We start from the raw sequence: 17,300 nt of genomic DNA on the forward strand, positions 1-17,300 counted from the left end.
CAGAAGCTCCATTGAATATACTGGGGTAAAATAAATGTTCCTATTTTAAAGACATAGTGGGGAAAAATGTAATTTAATGCAGTGCTTCTTGTACATTCTGAGACCCACTTTATATCGGATATCACTCAGCCAGTGGAGATCACTGATTTTCAAAGAAAACAGAATTTAAACGCGCCAATTTTGCAATGGTATACAGTTGACTGGAAAAGCTTAACCCAGGTTACTGACAAATTAAAAAGTCCTTTAGCGTAATGTGGCATATATCCTATACCAAAAAAAAAAAAAAAAAAAATCACTTTTTACTAATAATCGCTGTACTGTCTCTAGTTCCTATTTTATACACAATAGTTTAACGGTTAACTCTGGAAAATGTAATTTATTTAATTTTATTTTGTACTATATATGTTTTTGTGTAGAATAATGTAAATTTTTTGGGGGGGATGGGGGTGGGGGGCACACTGAAATGAAAATCAGTGAAAAAGTGAATATAGATGGAGAATTAGATTTCGAAGTTTGATCAGTTAAAGAAAAAAGTTCACCACCAAATGATGTCAATCTTTGACTCACCCTCAGTCATTCCAAACTCTTTAGATTTTCATTTTTATTTTTGAATTTTTGGATTGATTTTTTAAATCAAATCTGAGAGTTTTTGCCCCTACATTAAGGAGTCTTTTCACCTCAACATCTGTTACGGCCATGAGCTGTAAGAACCAACGAGGTTCATTCATATTCTTAAATGTCATGCTGTACTTGATATCAATCAGAAATCTGTTCTTGTGTGTCAAAAAGGTATGGCTGAGCTTCTGTTGATATTTGCTGATTACAATTTATACAGTATGTGAATAAAAGGTTAAATTAATATAATTTAGCATATAAAGTGAGTCTAACCCTTCAGAAGATTTGTATTGAACCAATCAAAATGCTTTGTATTGATTTATTTTATAATCTATTCAAGTACGTTTTAAATAGCTGAAGGCTTTAATGGAGGGAGAGAAGTTATTTGGATTTTAGTAAAGGATGACAGAATTTTTCATTTTGGGGTGAATATTGATCTAAAGTTAACACATTACAATAAGGTTGTATTAGTTAATGTGATGTAATGTAATGTATAACATATAAAACATGAACCTTTACAGTCCTATTACTGTTAGAGGTTTTGCCATTGCAGATTGCTGGAGAACCCTCCCTGTAATTCGCTTGGACTGCATCTCCCACCGTGCCCTGCAGTCACAGACCAATTTCAGTTCACTTTTTAATTACACACAGCTGTTGACTATCAAGACTGATTATACACACACACTCTATATAAACGCTCCAGTCACTCTAGCACATTTCTCAGTCTTGGTTTAATGTAATGATCACTACTCGGGCTTTCCTGTTCTTGTTTTTGCCTTGTCTGTCCTGTTTTGTTTTGCCTTGGATTTTTGATTGTTTGCTTCCTGCCCTGACTTTTTGTCTGTTTATGGATTACTTTTGTGGATTTTCTTTGCCATCTCTGTTTTGCTCCTGTTTTGATCCCTGCCTGCTGACCATTCTCTATATTAATAAAATCTGCATTAAAAAAACAGTGTGGAAAACAAATGCAACCTCACCTCTGTTGCTACCTCCTTAATTACAATTATCCAGTTATAAGTGCTGCACAATATATTGCAAAACTATCACTGTCATGACATTTCACTGACCTTGACACAGTATTTTAATTTGAATTAGATCTGAAAAATGAATTTTACCTGTTTATGTTAATAACACTACATAAATAAATGTAATAACAGAGCCAATAAAAATATCATTTTTCTACAGAAATGTTATATCATAAGAATTATCATTACCGCAATACTCAACAACAATATCGCATATTTTCACAGCATCTTGCAGCCCTACTAGCTATGCTGCACTGCCTGGAAAGAAAATCCTGACAATTTCTTCAAGAGACTTTTTAAATCTCAGCTTGGATCTTTTACGACATCAATGTTTTGTTACAACAAAGACACAACCGTGATTTAGGTTACAGCGCCCCACACATGAGATCAGACTCATCATAATTCATGGGTAACTCCTCTGGTGATCACAGTCAACCCTGTGACTGATATTGATCGACTTCAACCTACTTCAGAATTAGACAGCCTCACGCTGGTATCTCATGGGGCCCGGGCAGGAAATGTTAACAGTTGCAAACTCCTCTTAATCATCACCTCTGAGCATTGACTTTAGCCCATTTTCTCTTCCGAACTCATCACTAATAAAACTGCACAGTGCACAAGCTTTCCTCTGACAAGCACGTTAGCAGAATCACTCACAAACATGTGTCAAAAAGATGAACAAAACAATTCTCAGACACACAGAGTGGCGCGAGGAAATTGCGAGAAGATGACTAAAAGTGCTTTGATACCGAGACTAAAAGACGACGTGGAAGCTGACAGGAGCAGTTTGATCAGAGCTACATCACTCAAAAAAAACCCATGGAGAGTTTGTTAGAAGATAATCACACGTAAACAACAAAACGCAGACGAAAAAAGACAAACAAACTACTTCAAAACGGAGTTTGATCTTTGACAACTTGCCATCATAAACCGTCTAAGGGAAAAAAAACACAGTTACTGTGATAAAACATTAATGCTAAACATCAGTAGAAGAAACGTTGACAACAAAGACCCAAGACAACCCCATCAAAAATAAAATAAAATATTGGGTGGAATGAAAATGTCTACAATACCAACAGAAAGCTATTCGTTACGCTTCATATTTAGCACAAAGGCAATTGACTGGTTAGATTTTATTTTACTCATTGCACATGGCAGGAGTTACATGTTCAAAACCAAGTTTCAAATTGCAATACCAAAAAAAAGGCACTTTTTTTTAATAATAATAATTTTTTAATAAAGTACTGTTTCTAGTTTCTATTTTATATACAGTATTTTAATGGTTAACTCTAGAAAATGTGCTTTATTTAATTTAATTTTGTACTATATATTTTTTTATGGGGGGGGGGGGGGGGGGGGGGGGGGGGGGGTTTGGGGGTAGGGGGGGGGGGGGGTCACACTCAATTGAAAACCAGTGAAAACGTGAATATATATGGAGAATTAGATTTTGATCAGTTAATGAAAAAAGTTCACCACCCAATGATTGTAAATCTTTGACCCACCCTCAGTCATTCCAAACCCTTTAGATTTTTATTTTTGGATTTTTGGATGGATTTTTTAAATCAAATCTGAGAGTTTTTGCCCCTACATTAAGAAGTCTTTTCACCTTAACATCTGTTATGGCCTTGACTTGTAAGAACCAATGAGGTTCATTCATTTTAGATTTTATTTCACTCATTGCACATGGCAAAAATAAAATGTTCTCACAGAATAAAGCCCAACAGGCTTATCAGCAGCCCTATTATTCAGTTGCAAGATGGTGGAAAACATTCAAGAACAGAAGTATGACAGATAATCATGTCCTAGACAGATAACCATGTTCCCGAACCTAAAGAAAGCATTTGACATGCTTAATCACCGTATCTTACTAAATAAATTGGGTTCAAAATGTCAGCAGAGGCCTTACAGTGGTTTGGGTTTTATTTGGGTGGGAGACAGAAATGTGTTAGGGGGAAAAGGGTAAAGTCATCTGTGCATTCTAACAGTATTGGAGTACCTCAAGGGTCTGTTCTTGGCCTGTTGTCGTTTACAATGTGCATAAATGATCTTCCAAATTGGTGCCCAGGGGTTAACTGCCAGTTATATGCAGGTGACACCGTCATCTACAGTATGTGTCTGCTAAAACACCTTGCCGGGCAGGTGAGCAACTGACCCAGGCTTTACAACATATTTCAAGATGGCCTGAGCTGTCTGATTTAACGTTAAATGTCAAGAAAACAGTTTCTATGTGCTTCTCCTTAAGAAATAGGCCTGCAAGGGATACATTTGAGGTGCTGATTAAAAATAAAGTTATTGAAGAAGTAAACAAATTTCTAACTCTAGACATTAAGTTAAAATTTGATAGTCAGGTTAAAAATACAGTACATGCAAGAAGGTCAAGCTAAGCCTAAACTGTTTTCATGTTATTAGATCTCTGATATATCAAACTGCAGAATTATACATGCACACAATGATATTCTCACACTTGTCATTTTGCATCACGGTCACAGGCCTCTTTAGCTACATTGAAACATATAGACTTGATATATAAACAAAAAAACTAAAATGATGGTCTTAAAGCCTATGTGATTGCATTTTTGTGAAGTTTTATGTAAACATAACCTTTTTAGTTTTAATAGTTTTATTAAATTTAATTATCATAAATTGTTTTCAAATGTTTAGTTAATTATGTTCCAATGGTGTTTTCAGATCTAATCAGTAGGCATCAGACCTCTCACAGAGTCACATGAGCAAATGCTAACGGTGACTGCCTAGTGCCAAAGTGTAAGACCTTTTTTGGTCAATCTGTTTTTTATGTTAAGGGAACCAAATTGTGGAATGATTGACCTGTTAGCCTAAAATAAGAAAGTAATATAAATGTTTTTAGTAGTGTTCTTAAAAAGTGGTTAACAACAAAACAGCAGTGTTTGCACAAACAGATTGCTATTAGTTTGTTTGGTCATTCTGCCTTTGCTTTTGCCTTATAGCAATTTTATGTAAAGAATTACAAAGTGTATATGTATCTATTTTAATTTCATTTTGTCAATCCTCCCGTAGACAGGTGTTGAGAATTAGCAAGTCTGCTTTTAATTGTGATGTTCATGTCAAATAAATAAATAAGGTGTAAATAAATAACGTGTATAATTATTAGGTGTATAATAATAATAATATTATACACATAATAATAATGTTATATTTGAAGTAATGTGCATACTTCACGTTTAAAGGGTTTTTTTGTTCTGTTTTTACACAAAAAAAAAGATATTTAGAAGGATTTTGGAAACCTGGAACCATCGACTTCTATATTATTTAATTGTTTTTTGACTATGGATGTCAATGGTTACAGTTTTCAATGAAATATCTTCAACAATGCAAAAAGAAACCTCAAACTGAGAATTGTAATTTTGGATGATTAACTATGATAAGTTAACTAAACAAGACACATATGGTGATATCGCTCAGTATAACTAGATATCATTTAATGCACATTTATGAAGGGCTGCAGTACCTGGTACACGAGGTCCTTTATAAGGATTTGAGAGTGCCATGCCAATCTCAGTCATGCCATAGCGCTCTAGCAGCACATGACCTGTGATCTCTGCCCAGCGCTCCAGTACAGGCTGTGGTAGAGCAGCAGAACCAGATACCATCAACCTGAGAGAGAGAGAGAGAGAGAGAGAGAGGAGAGAGGAGAGAGAGAGAGAGAGAGAGAGAGAGAGAGAGAGAGAGAGAGAGAGAGAGAGAGAGAGAGAGAGAGAGAGAGAGAAAGAGAATAAAAAAAAACATTATACAAAAAAAGACATTATAGAATAATATTTTACACACAACATTTACACAGTCATCAAATAAACCATAAACCGAAAATTTTCATCACAAACTGCATAAAACCCCTTTATAGCACCAAACCTTTTCAAAACACATACGATATCTAATTGCTTTGTAATACTGAAAATCAATTAAAATCATGGATTTCACCACATAAAAAGTATGAATTTAGTTCAATTTGTACTTTTCTGGTGTCATATATGATAATTTTAGCTTGACCCAAATGAAAATCTAATGAGAATGAGAGAGATAGAGGAGAGAGAGAGGAAAAAAATAGGCAATAAGTTCATTTTCCACATATTTAGCAAAACTGAAAACTATGCACTGGTTGTTTTTCTTCAAAAAGTCCTGTTTTGCCACTTGACCCTGAGGTAAAATATGTTGAAGCTTGTGTAACGGGTTGAATGCTCTTCTTTGATGTACTGCAGGTTTATTAAAGAATAAAAGAGAATTTTGTTTATAGGGAGGTGCTCTACTTTGTTGTATTTGAATTGAAGTCACAGGCTTTAAGCAGCACTGTGGTGATATTACTGTCGTTTCTTTGTCGGTACCTTATTCTCTCTTTGCACACAGCCCTGATGAAGTCTTGGACCTGAGGTTGAGTAAAATGTTGGTCGTAATATTCAATGAGTTTAGAGTAGATGGTGGGAACAGCCATGAATACATTGACCATAGGAGACTTCGAACAGATCAACTGCTCCCAAACCTGGAAAACAAAACAACAACAACAACAACAAAAGGGATAAAGAACCATCAACCAATTATACAACTACACATGTAAATAAAAAACAAACAATAAATAAATAAATTAAGCAAATTGGAAATTATGTATTATTCGGTGAGAACTTTATTGGGTATGCACTTTTATGCAGTGGCGCAGTGAGTAGCATGATCACCTCACAGCAAGAAAGTTGCTGGTTCGAGCCCCAGCTGGGTCAGTTGGCATTTCTGTATGGAGTTTGCATGTTCTCCTCATGTTGGGTTTCCTCCGGGTACTCCGGTTTCCCCCACATTCCAAATACATGCGGTAATTCTGAAATGTTATTGCACTACAAAATAACTGTTCAAAAGTTCAATTCAATTCAATTCAAGTTTATTTGTACAGCGCTTTTCACAATAATTATCGTTTCAAAGCAGCTTTACAAAAGGTGCACATTATTGCATTACAATCAAATTAAGTTAAAAGTTATTAAGTTAATTAAGTTATTATATACAGACATTATTAACCTGCAATTTTATAGCATATAGGTGATGTCTATCTACTGTATGTTTAATGAAGTGTGCATGCTTGTGTATTAAGTGCATGTGTTGTCCTCGAAGTCATCATCAACAACTGAACTTGTATGAATTTGAATGAATTGGACACTAAACTATGTCATGTGTGGCAATTGTTACAATATTAAGTAAAGATCCTGTTCCATTAAGAAAGTTAGTAGATTTCCTAACATAAATATCAGAACGTAATTTTTGATTAGTAACATGTTTTACACATTTTACGCATTTTTAGTTGTCAATATTCATTTCTTAGCATTGCATACTACTAATAACTTAATTTAAATGCAAATTTCTCTATATTCAGATTTTTGGAAGCATTTAACTGTTGTATTTCATTCACATGCTGTCCTATTAATGAATCAAACTGGAAAAAACAGGAAAGCTTATTTATTCAGCTTTTAGATGATGTATAAATCTCAATTTCCTAAAAGTGACCTTTATGACTGGAAATGGGTCACATATGAAGAGAAAACACATTTCCAAACTGATGCATGGTTAGTTTTTATATTGTATTATTAGTTAATGATTTTATTTAATAATTTATTCCAGTGATTTTAATGATGGATTTTCAGCTTCATTACTCTAGTCCTCAGAGTCACATGATACTTCAAAAATCACTTTATTATTATTATTATTATTATTATTATTATTAACATAAATGATGAAACTAATAATACAAAATAATGAAACTACATACAAAAAGAAAATAGTCATAAAAAATTTATTTTAATAAATATTTAACAATATAACATTTTATTTTTACATTTAATAAATGCTGCCTTGATAAAAAGAATAATTATCTTTAAAAAAATAAAACATGAAAATATATATATATATAACTGACCCCAAACTTTTGACCGGGCGTGTACATGTTTTGACAAAATAGTTACAATATTACATTAGATACATTATTAGGCTATACTCAAATATTATGATAAATGATTTTGGCCACGATAATAGTTTAATAAAATTCTGATATCTGCCAATCTTTCTTAAAATGACTTTCTATAAAGTCATATAATGTTAAAAAAAAGATCTTATTCAAAAAACCTTTTGTAGTTACATTTCTGTATCAGATAGGGTTCAATATCTATTACTATTTATTAATAGTATTATTAATATAGTTGTTTTTTAAGGCCTTATGTTAATGAAAATCTTTAAATTACAGATTATCCAGGAATGTTTTTACTTCGCATTTATTTAATAGTTAAAGGGCAACTGTTTTACCCCTTTTTCAAGATTTAAGATAAATCTTTTGTGTCTCCAGATTGTGTCTTTAAAGTTCAGCTCAAAATATCCATCAGATTATTCACTGTTCTATTACAAATATTATTAATGTGTGCTGTTAGGACATTGTAGCTGTTTTGTAGCCTGTGTCTTTAATGCAAATGAGCTGGTTCTCCCCAACCATCATGCCCACGTGTGCGTCAGAGCCATAGAGATCGCTCACTATTGCTCTGATGGGTATAGCTTTCACCTGCTGCGTCCCATGCATAAGCAGCCCAGAGGCAGACAAGAATGAAGCAGATCTTCCTTACTACAGTAAGAACATTTCTGCAAGTCTTCTTCCAAGCCTTTCTGCAACGATGAGTCACACACAATGTCATTATAAAGTTTGCGCACGTACACACACATTTAGCTTTGCACTGTTTTTGCATGGCAAATGTGACAGGATACACAATAATATCCACTGCTGTATGGACATCCGTTTTGTTAATGTACAAAATAAATGTAATTTAATGTCCACAAACCGGGATTGAAGCATCTTCTTTTATAATTGTACTGACACTATGCGGCTTTGGTGAATTACGTTGCTGATCACAGACAGCTGAACAGATCTTTTAATCCTGGTTGCTTTGCACACATCCTGTCTTGTGAATATGATTATATCCGTTACTACGGAGACATGTTAATACGCGGCTGTCAATCAATTCGGTGGGTGGGGAAACTGCATTTTTTTGTAGGTTTATTTATAGGCTAAACTGATTAGCAAAAAAAACTTCCAGAACAGAAAAATGATTGCAGGATGTTGCGAGCTGCCACTGAGATAAATAAGATAACTAAAATCATTTTTTATGGAGCTATTATAGTTTGCAGTAGGAGAAAACAGACAACACAATTTTAACAAATTGCAGAAAATAAAACAAGCCAGAGAAAGAGTACAACATCTGAACAGAATAAAAACAGCCCTGATATTAGTATCTGCTTCTAGTATCAGCCTAATCAGACCATTACCAATAATTACAGAAAGAACACTGCAGATAGCGATTAAGCCACCGATTGTGGATCTCTAGTGCTATTTGTCTTGGTTACTCTATAAGCTTGGGGGGAAAGGTTGTCGACTGGAGGAATGTTGTTAAAAAAGGAAAAAGCGAGTATAGATTTGTAAAGGTCAGTGTGATTCACAGCAGAAGAGAAACATTTCAGAATCCCTGAAGAGCTACTATTGAGGTCAGAGTGAAGACTGCACACAGGACACACTGGGCTTTTACAGCGTTTCTCTGCTTTTGATGAATGTGTTGTGTGAATCATAGTGAAAGACGGCAGAGCCAATCCCCAACACACACAGATATACACACATAGACCCATGTGCAAACTGGATTTTACTTTTTTTATACTCTACAGACCTTATATTCTGTCAACTTACTCCAATCCTACCCCTAAACCCAACCCTAAAAGAAAACATTCTGCTGTTTTACATTTTTTAAATACTTAATTCTGTAGGATTTATGAGCCATTTTCCTTATGGGAACAAAAAAAATGTCCCCACAATGTCAAAAAGTATACGGGTATTGCTATACTTCTGATGAATACCAGCACCACCTATACAGTTTAAGTCAGTTATTAGCCTCCTGAATTATTAACCCCTCTGTATATTTTACGTCCAATTTCTGTTTAACAGAAAGAAGATATTTTACACATTTCTAAACATAATAGTATTTATTAACTCATTTCTAATAACGGATTTCTTTTATCTTTGCCATGATGACAGTAAATAATATTTTACTAAAGATTTTTCAAGATTTTTTAAGCTTAAAGTGCAATTTGAAGGTTTAATTAGGTTAATTAGGTTAACCTTCCTGTCGTGTTCGGGTCAAATCTGACCGATTTACAACTTAAACCACTCATAAATATTGTGTTTTACATCTGATTGCCTCAAGAGCTTATGATATCCTCCAAACTATACATAAACATATAAAAACGATGATCATCCCTTTCTTTGAATTTTGAGTGTTTTAGTCAACCTTGTTGACTAAATGAATAGGTATCCTGGCTTTATTCATCCATCAAACAGAAAACATCCCCATGTACTGTACACCACCCCAACTGGTTGAAGCTGATAGAAAGCCAACAGTAACTCAAATAACCACTTATTACAAGGTATGCAGAAGAGTATCTCTGAACGCACAACACGTCCAACCTTGAAGCGGATAGGCTACAGCAGCAGAAGATCACACCGGGTGACATTACTGTCAGCTAAAAACAGGAAACTGAAGGCTTGTACACACCGGGATGCTTTTCGTTTGCGTTTATCATCAGCGCTTTGAGACGCTTTTCCGGATTCAAATGCAAGCAATTTTTACTGCTGTCGAGCAGAAGAGTATGCAAAACACTCCTTGTCGTTAGATGGTGCTAGACAACTTTAAGCTTCTGACACCTGCTTATAACACAGAAGAAGAAGACAGAAAGTTGACACGCTTGTTGTTAAATTTACTGGCGATTCGAACAACATGGTTCAAGTAGCAGCTCCAGCTCTAGCGATGAAGAAACGATTAATGTTCACCAGTGCAATAAGCAGCTCCCCGTTCATGTCGCCTCTCGGCATCCTCTTCAATGTGTGCTTGCATTGACAGTTTTGAGCTTGAGCGCCTCCAAGTGGTGTTTACTGTAACTTCAGCAGCTCTGTGCATGCGAACAATAGTGCCAATCTGATTGGTGGAGAAGGTTTTGATGCGGCGTGTCAAAACCAAAAAAAACAAGCATGAGGCGTTTCTTTAAAAATGACGCTTTTACGCCTGGCGTTTTGCACACTGGTTTGCATGACAAGATTGGCACCCTTTAATTAGTCACGAGGTGTTAAACGTAGACGGAAAATGTAAACCAAAAGCATCCGGCTGTGAACGGGCCTTGACGCTACAATTCGCACAGGCTCACCAAAATTGAAGTCTTCATTTCTGCTGCGACTTTCGGATGGTAGGGTCAGAATTGGCATCAACAACATGAAAGCATGGATCCATCCTGCCTTGTCTCAATGGTTCAGGCTAGTTGTGGTGGTGTAATGGTGTGACGGATATTTTCTTGGCACACTTTGGGCCCATTAGTACCAATAGAGCAACACCACAGCCTATCTGAGTATTGTAGCTGACCATGTCTATACGTTTATGACAAAAGGGGGATCCAACCCCGTAGAAGTAAGGTGTACCTAATAAAGTGGCCAGTGGGTGTATTTTACAGTGTAGAGCTGGCTTCACTGACAAAATGTGCACGAAAATCCCCTTTGATAAATCACCCAGCCCTAATATTAGGCAGAAAAATCAATCAATTACAGAGCTTCAAAACTTAACTCACTAACGCCCTCTTTCCAATCACACACTTTCAGTGCATGCCATGCAAACATGTGAAACGAAAGAAGGTTCAATGGATGATCAAACATAAGTGTATATCATACACAAATAAAAGTGATAACATAATAATTTTTTGTATTTCATCTCTCACACAGACACGCATGCACACGCACACACACACAGTCTTCTAAGTCGTCGGCACGCCTGGCTGCACCTCTAGAACACAGTGGGAGAAATGCGTGAATTAATTGAAGGTGAACGACAGATTCTCCTTGGCTCTGTCCCCCTTGGGAGGCACCCCCCCTCACCCCCCTTCCATTTCATTATTTCCTGCTTCAGTACCTCCATGCTCTTATCATTCTTGCTGTCTCGCACTTTCTCCATCAACCCCCCCCCCCCCCCCCCCCAACACCAACACACACACACTGACACTTCTTTTATCATTGAAAACCCATCTCATCACCACACCTCCTTCTCTTCACTTTGGTACCCAAGTTGCTCTGGTATCTCTTTCTCATTTCATTAGCCCCCACCACCACCAACAAGTTTGAATGCATTTGTATGTGCTGCCATAGTTTTTACTTCACAGTACACTATGTATGTGCGTAAACTTGCTATTTATAGGCTGTTAATTAAATGTACATAATATCTGGCACATTTTTTGGTCTGGAGATGTTCCTGAGAATGACACATCAGAAACAAATTATTTTTATATTTTGTCAAATTATTTTGCAGACTACTGCCAATTAATTTGTTCATGCAAAGTTTAAATAAATGCCCAAAATTCGCAAAACTTGGAACAAATGAAACATTAACAGCTTTTTCAATTCTTTGATGCTTAACATTCATGAATATATTCATATATAATAATATATTAATATTAATACATTTAATAACATTTATATGATTATATAATAAATTATATTATTAAAAATATGTATATAATAATAGTAAATAAAATAATTTTTATATAATACAAAATGAATAACATTATATAAATATTTATTATTATTATTATTATTATTATTATTATTATTATTATTATTATTATTATTATTATTATTACTACTACATTAAAGGGCACCTAGTTTAGCCCTTTTTTCAGATTTAATATAAGTCTTTTGTGTCCCCAGAATGTGTCTTTAACTTGTTTGCTGTTTTTTTTACTGGGCCTTTAAGGCTAGTCCTCCCCGCCCACCATTCTCACGTGCCTGTCAGCAACATGCCTCAGTCGCCGCCCTCGGCTCCCTTAGGAAGCAGATCTCACGTCGCGTTTGTGAGAAATACTACAGTAAGAACTTTCCCAATTAGTATTTGATTTTTTTAGTTGCAACCATGAGTCATACACAAAGTTGTTACAAAGTTCAAGTGCACACACAGCGAGGAGACGCACACACACACATAGCGCAGACACACACACACAGAGAGAGAGAGAGAGAGAGAGAGAGAGAGAGAGAGAGAGAGCACGTGTTTAGCTTTGCACTCTGTTTGCACGTATATGTGTCAGGATACAGGTTAATCTCCACTGCTGTATGGATATCTGTTAAGTTAATGTACAAAATAAACCTGATTTAACGTCCACAAACCGGGATTGAAGTGTCTTCCTTTATAATTGTTCTGACACGCGGCTGTGCTGATGAAGTAAAGCTAAGCCAAATCACTGTAATTCATTACACACATGCACTGTTTTAAAACATTTTAAACTTGTGAAACTCACTCTTGATCACATTTGATGGTGATTGATGATCCTAGCGAACTGAACACACCTTTTATTCCCGGTTGCTTTGTGCACGTCTGGTCTTGTTGATATGATTATACACGTGACTTCCTGGTACATGTTAATACGCACAGCTGTCAATCAATTCGGTGGGCGGGGGGACCGCACTCCTACGTAAAGTTTTGGTCGATCTGAAAACTGCTCCAATTGGTCCACTGTTTTTATGTTGTTAAATTTGAAGAAAAAAAAAGACTGGGTGAGTTTATATCACCCCAATACGTCGGTCTATACACTACATCTACACACATGTCTGTCGAAACAGCTTTAAAAGTAGATTTTTCACCATAGGTGCCCTTTAAACCTTGGTTGAAAACTACATTTACAAAGTGTTATATTGTTTTTTTTGCAGTTCGCGGATGCTATAAAATGACAATAAAATGTTTTAGAAGTGTTGATATTGGTTTTTAGGGAAGCATGGTGGCGCAGTGGGTAGCGTTGTTGCCTCACAGCAAGGTCGCTGGTTTGAGTCACGGCTGGGTCAGTTGGCATTTCTGTGTGGCATTTCTGTGTGGAGTTTGCATGTTCTCCCTGTGTTCGCGTGGGTTTCCTCTAGGCGCTCTGGTTTCCTCCACAGGCCAAAGATATGCGCTATAGGTGAATTGGGTAAGCTAAATTGTCCGTAGTGTACCTGTGTGTATGTGCTGTTCCTCCAGGTTGGGGGTTGAGTGTTGGGTAAAAATGAGATGTTACAAAACACCAACATGGTGCGGCTAAATATCAACTTCGATACAAACGGCCCTGGGAGTAAGTAAGTAAGGTATTAGTTTATGTCTTTACTCAAAGTGTTTTAGCTTACTTGATCATTTTAAGGCAATCGTTTTCCTAACATTTTTCTAGTAATGTGGACACTAATAAGAAGTTAACACAACAAATTTTTTTGAATCAACAGTACTGAAGTTTACCTTATAAAGAACTGTAAATACAAACTGTTTTAAGTTATGCTCATTTAAAATTAATACACTACTTTACTTTTAAGGCAATCTGTTTCCTCAATTTTTCTAAGTAAGTTCAACTTATTACATTTTACAATGCATAGAGCACACAGACTAAACAACAAACCTTCACCATAGGGTCTTTAATATGTTTTATTTTCTTTATATATAGAACATTTTGAGTGATGTATACAAAAACAATGGTCCCAACGTATATCCTGTTTTACATTTTTAATTTCTATATCTTCTGAGAATCCAAAAAGAGACACATCTTGATAAATAACGTTTTGATAGCTGTTGTAGAATTAAATTATGATTGAATTGCCTTTTGTTACAGTTATGAAATAGTTTGATAACAAGCAGGAAATGATAACGGGCCAACGACATGACCACATTGAAATGGTCCATGAAAGAAAATACAAACCCACACTGAAGTCCTATAATGAGCAACATACATGAAGTAAACACCCACCCTGCGCAATCACATGATGGATAACCTTTTACATCCCATCATTAATAATGCTACAGTCTCTGACTGCAGGCTGTCTAATGCATTCATACCACAATAAATTCATCTACACGCATGTTTTGCTCCCACAGAACTAAGACGAGCGCTCATCACTCAAACAACTCAAAGCCAAAGTAATGGTGGCTCGAATATCGATTCTTTTTTGCCTCATTAAAAATTACTGAACCGCATGTTGTAAATAATAAAACCCTTGCGGTGAAGAAAGCGTTTGATCCCTCAAAGAAGGTGTTTGTTTTTTAACATGCACGCTCAAGGTCATATCTGCGGAAAAAACTGAGAAATCTAACTTTCTCGTCATCCTGAATGTCTTTTTTCTCCCCCGTTTTGTCCTCTTCAGACCTTTCTTGTCAATCAGATCCTTGACTCCCATTAAATTCTCCTGGACCTTAAAACCCTTCCGCTTGCTTGCTCGCTGCCGTAAACCCCCTCCCTTTACAAAACACGGATCATTCCTCAATGTCACGCCATCCATTGATCTGCTTCTAAAGCCCTTACCGAGAGTTGGCGTAGCCAGATACAAAGCTACACTGGGCAATCCATCACGAAAACTCTGCGCTCGCTGTGACAGTCCGGGGTGTCTTTTACACACACACACACACACACACACACACACACGCACACAGGGGCTTGAGCCAGTGCCTATCAGCCCCCGAGTCCTGCTATTGACGCCTGCAGCACTGGCACATAGCAACACAGCTACAATTAGCGCATCCCTCTGACAAGTCCCCGATAAGGGTGATCAGCGGCCTCCTCCACCCGCTACACACAACTTCATTGTGCAGGTCTCCTAAGTTCGTCCCCAGGGGAGAAACACTCGCCTGACTCACTGACGCCTGCAGCGTGACTTCTGCAAAAACCATTTTGCTGCTCTAAAAAGGTTTTAGTGAAACAAACAGAAAGGCCTTGTTGAATAATCTTGAGTTTTTTTTTTACAACTTAGTAAAAAGTTCAAAAGTATTGAATCTGTGGCACAGTCAATTTGCTAAATCAAATGGAAAATGAAGTAATGTACAGTAATCGAAACAGGGTAAAAAACCAAGATGGATTAAAACAGTGTTTCTCAATTGGTGGGTCGCTACCCAAAAGTGGATCACGGAGTGTGTGGTAAAAAAAACAACAAAAGTTACATTTTTTACTTATTTTGCTTATACCAAACTTCAATTTTGAAATGCACACGCAACAACCGTACCGTTTGACATGTGAAATTTCATTTAATTATAACAACAAATATGTTGAAGCTTAAGCACGACCCCGAATATGTAAAGTATGGATTTACATATATTGAAGACAAAAAAGGCTTAAAACCTCAGTGTGGCATGTGTAGTGAGGTGCTCTCACAGGAGAGCATGAAACCTTCTAAATTAAAACGACATTTAGAAACCAAACATCCCGGTTGAAAGGACAAACTTGTGAACTATTTTCAACGATGACTCCAAGAGCTGAGGGCATCACAAAAGTGCATACATTTTGTTAAATGACAGCAATAAAATATTGTTTATTTGTAAGTCTTGGTGATTTTCTTATGATTTATCTGTCATTACTTGTGTATGTTAACAGATAAATCCAAATTAATTAAAATTCCTAAAATTATAGTATAGTTCCTAAAAATTTGGGTCGTGGCTTGATGACCATGTAAAAATGTGGGTCCCATGGCCAAACCAGTAGAGAACCACTGGATTAAAAGCAGTAGTGCTTTTTGTTAAAAAACCTTTTGCTTTAGAGAAAAACATTGTAAAATTGTTCAGAATTGTCAGTGAACTGAAGTGAAGATATTGCTGGCGTGATGTGATTGAAAAGGAAGGATGCACTGAAAGAAAAATTGAGCCGACACCGAAAATTCTTGATGCAATTGGCTGAAACCTATGGAGACTCAGAAGGGGCGCGATGGTAGGGAAAAATATAGGTGAAAGAAAAAAAATGGGTGGAAAAAAAAAATGGGTGGGAGAAAAAAAAATAGTGATAGGAAAATATTTTCCCTCGCAAAAGGGGAATTCTCCCGTATTTTACCATTATATCCCACTATCATTCTATCATTAAGTATTTTCCCATATTTCTGATATATTTTTAATCTTGAAAGCTTGCTGATACTTATATTTAATTAATATAAAATGTCTGCATTCACTTTCTTTTCATTAAAGTGCATCGATCATCGCCTTTCATATACAACCTCTGAATCAGTGCATGCATGTATAAGCGCTGACTGACGGACGCGCTCTGTATGATAAACTGAATCCAGATCAGTTTCTGTACACGCCATTTAAAGTGACACCTCTGTTATCAAACAAGTGATGAGCAGCAAATGAATCTCTCGTTTTGTTTTGTTTGAAAACAGAGGTGTCACTTTAAGAATGCACAGATCTATAATGAAAGCATCTAATTACTTTAGTAAAGGTTTGTGCTCATTTAGAGAAAATTAGTTGTGTTTAAATTAAAACACACCATGATGGACATGTTTACATATTATTAAGTGTATTTGTCTGTTTAAACACACACTCAAATCCCAAAGTCCTGCACTTTCGTTCCTCTTTAAATGGTGTGTAAAGAAGCTGATCTGGGATCAGTTTATTATACAAAGTGCGTCTGTCAGTCAGCGTTTATACATGCATTCGCTGATTCAGAGGTTGCATATGAAGGGCAATGATCGACGCACAGCTTTAATAGAAAGAAAGTGAATGCAGACATTTTTATTTTAACTTCAGCATGCTTTCAAGATTAAAAATATATCAGAAATATGGGAAAATACTTAATGATAGGATGATAGTGGGATAGAATGGTAAA

At 36.0% G+C, this 17,300-nt stretch overlaps 1 protein-coding gene across 3 annotated transcripts in view; it reads right to left on the bottom strand.

The window, feature by feature from the left end:
• The window catches only part of acsf3 (acyl-CoA synthetase family member 3), a 103,409-nt gene that overhangs the window by 70,829 nt on the left and 15,280 nt on the right, over positions 1 to 17,300 (bottom strand). For all 3 annotated transcript variants that reach the window (XM_056462157.1, XM_056462158.1, XM_056462159.1), the window contains exons 4-5: positions 5,996 to 6,150; positions 5,128 to 5,273 (exon numbers count right to left, since the gene is read on the bottom strand). In XM_056462157.1, the coding sequence (XP_056318132.1) occupies positions 5,128 to 5,273; positions 5,996 to 6,150 (301 nt within the window). The remainder of the gene's footprint in view (positions 1 to 5,127; positions 5,274 to 5,995; positions 6,151 to 17,300) is intronic.

Source organism: Danio aesculapii, chromosome 7 (genome assembly GCF_903798145.1).
Source record: "Danio aesculapii chromosome 7, fDanAes4.1, whole genome shotgun sequence".
Lineage (NCBI taxonomy): Eukaryota > Metazoa > Chordata > Actinopteri > Cypriniformes > Danionidae > Danio > Danio aesculapii.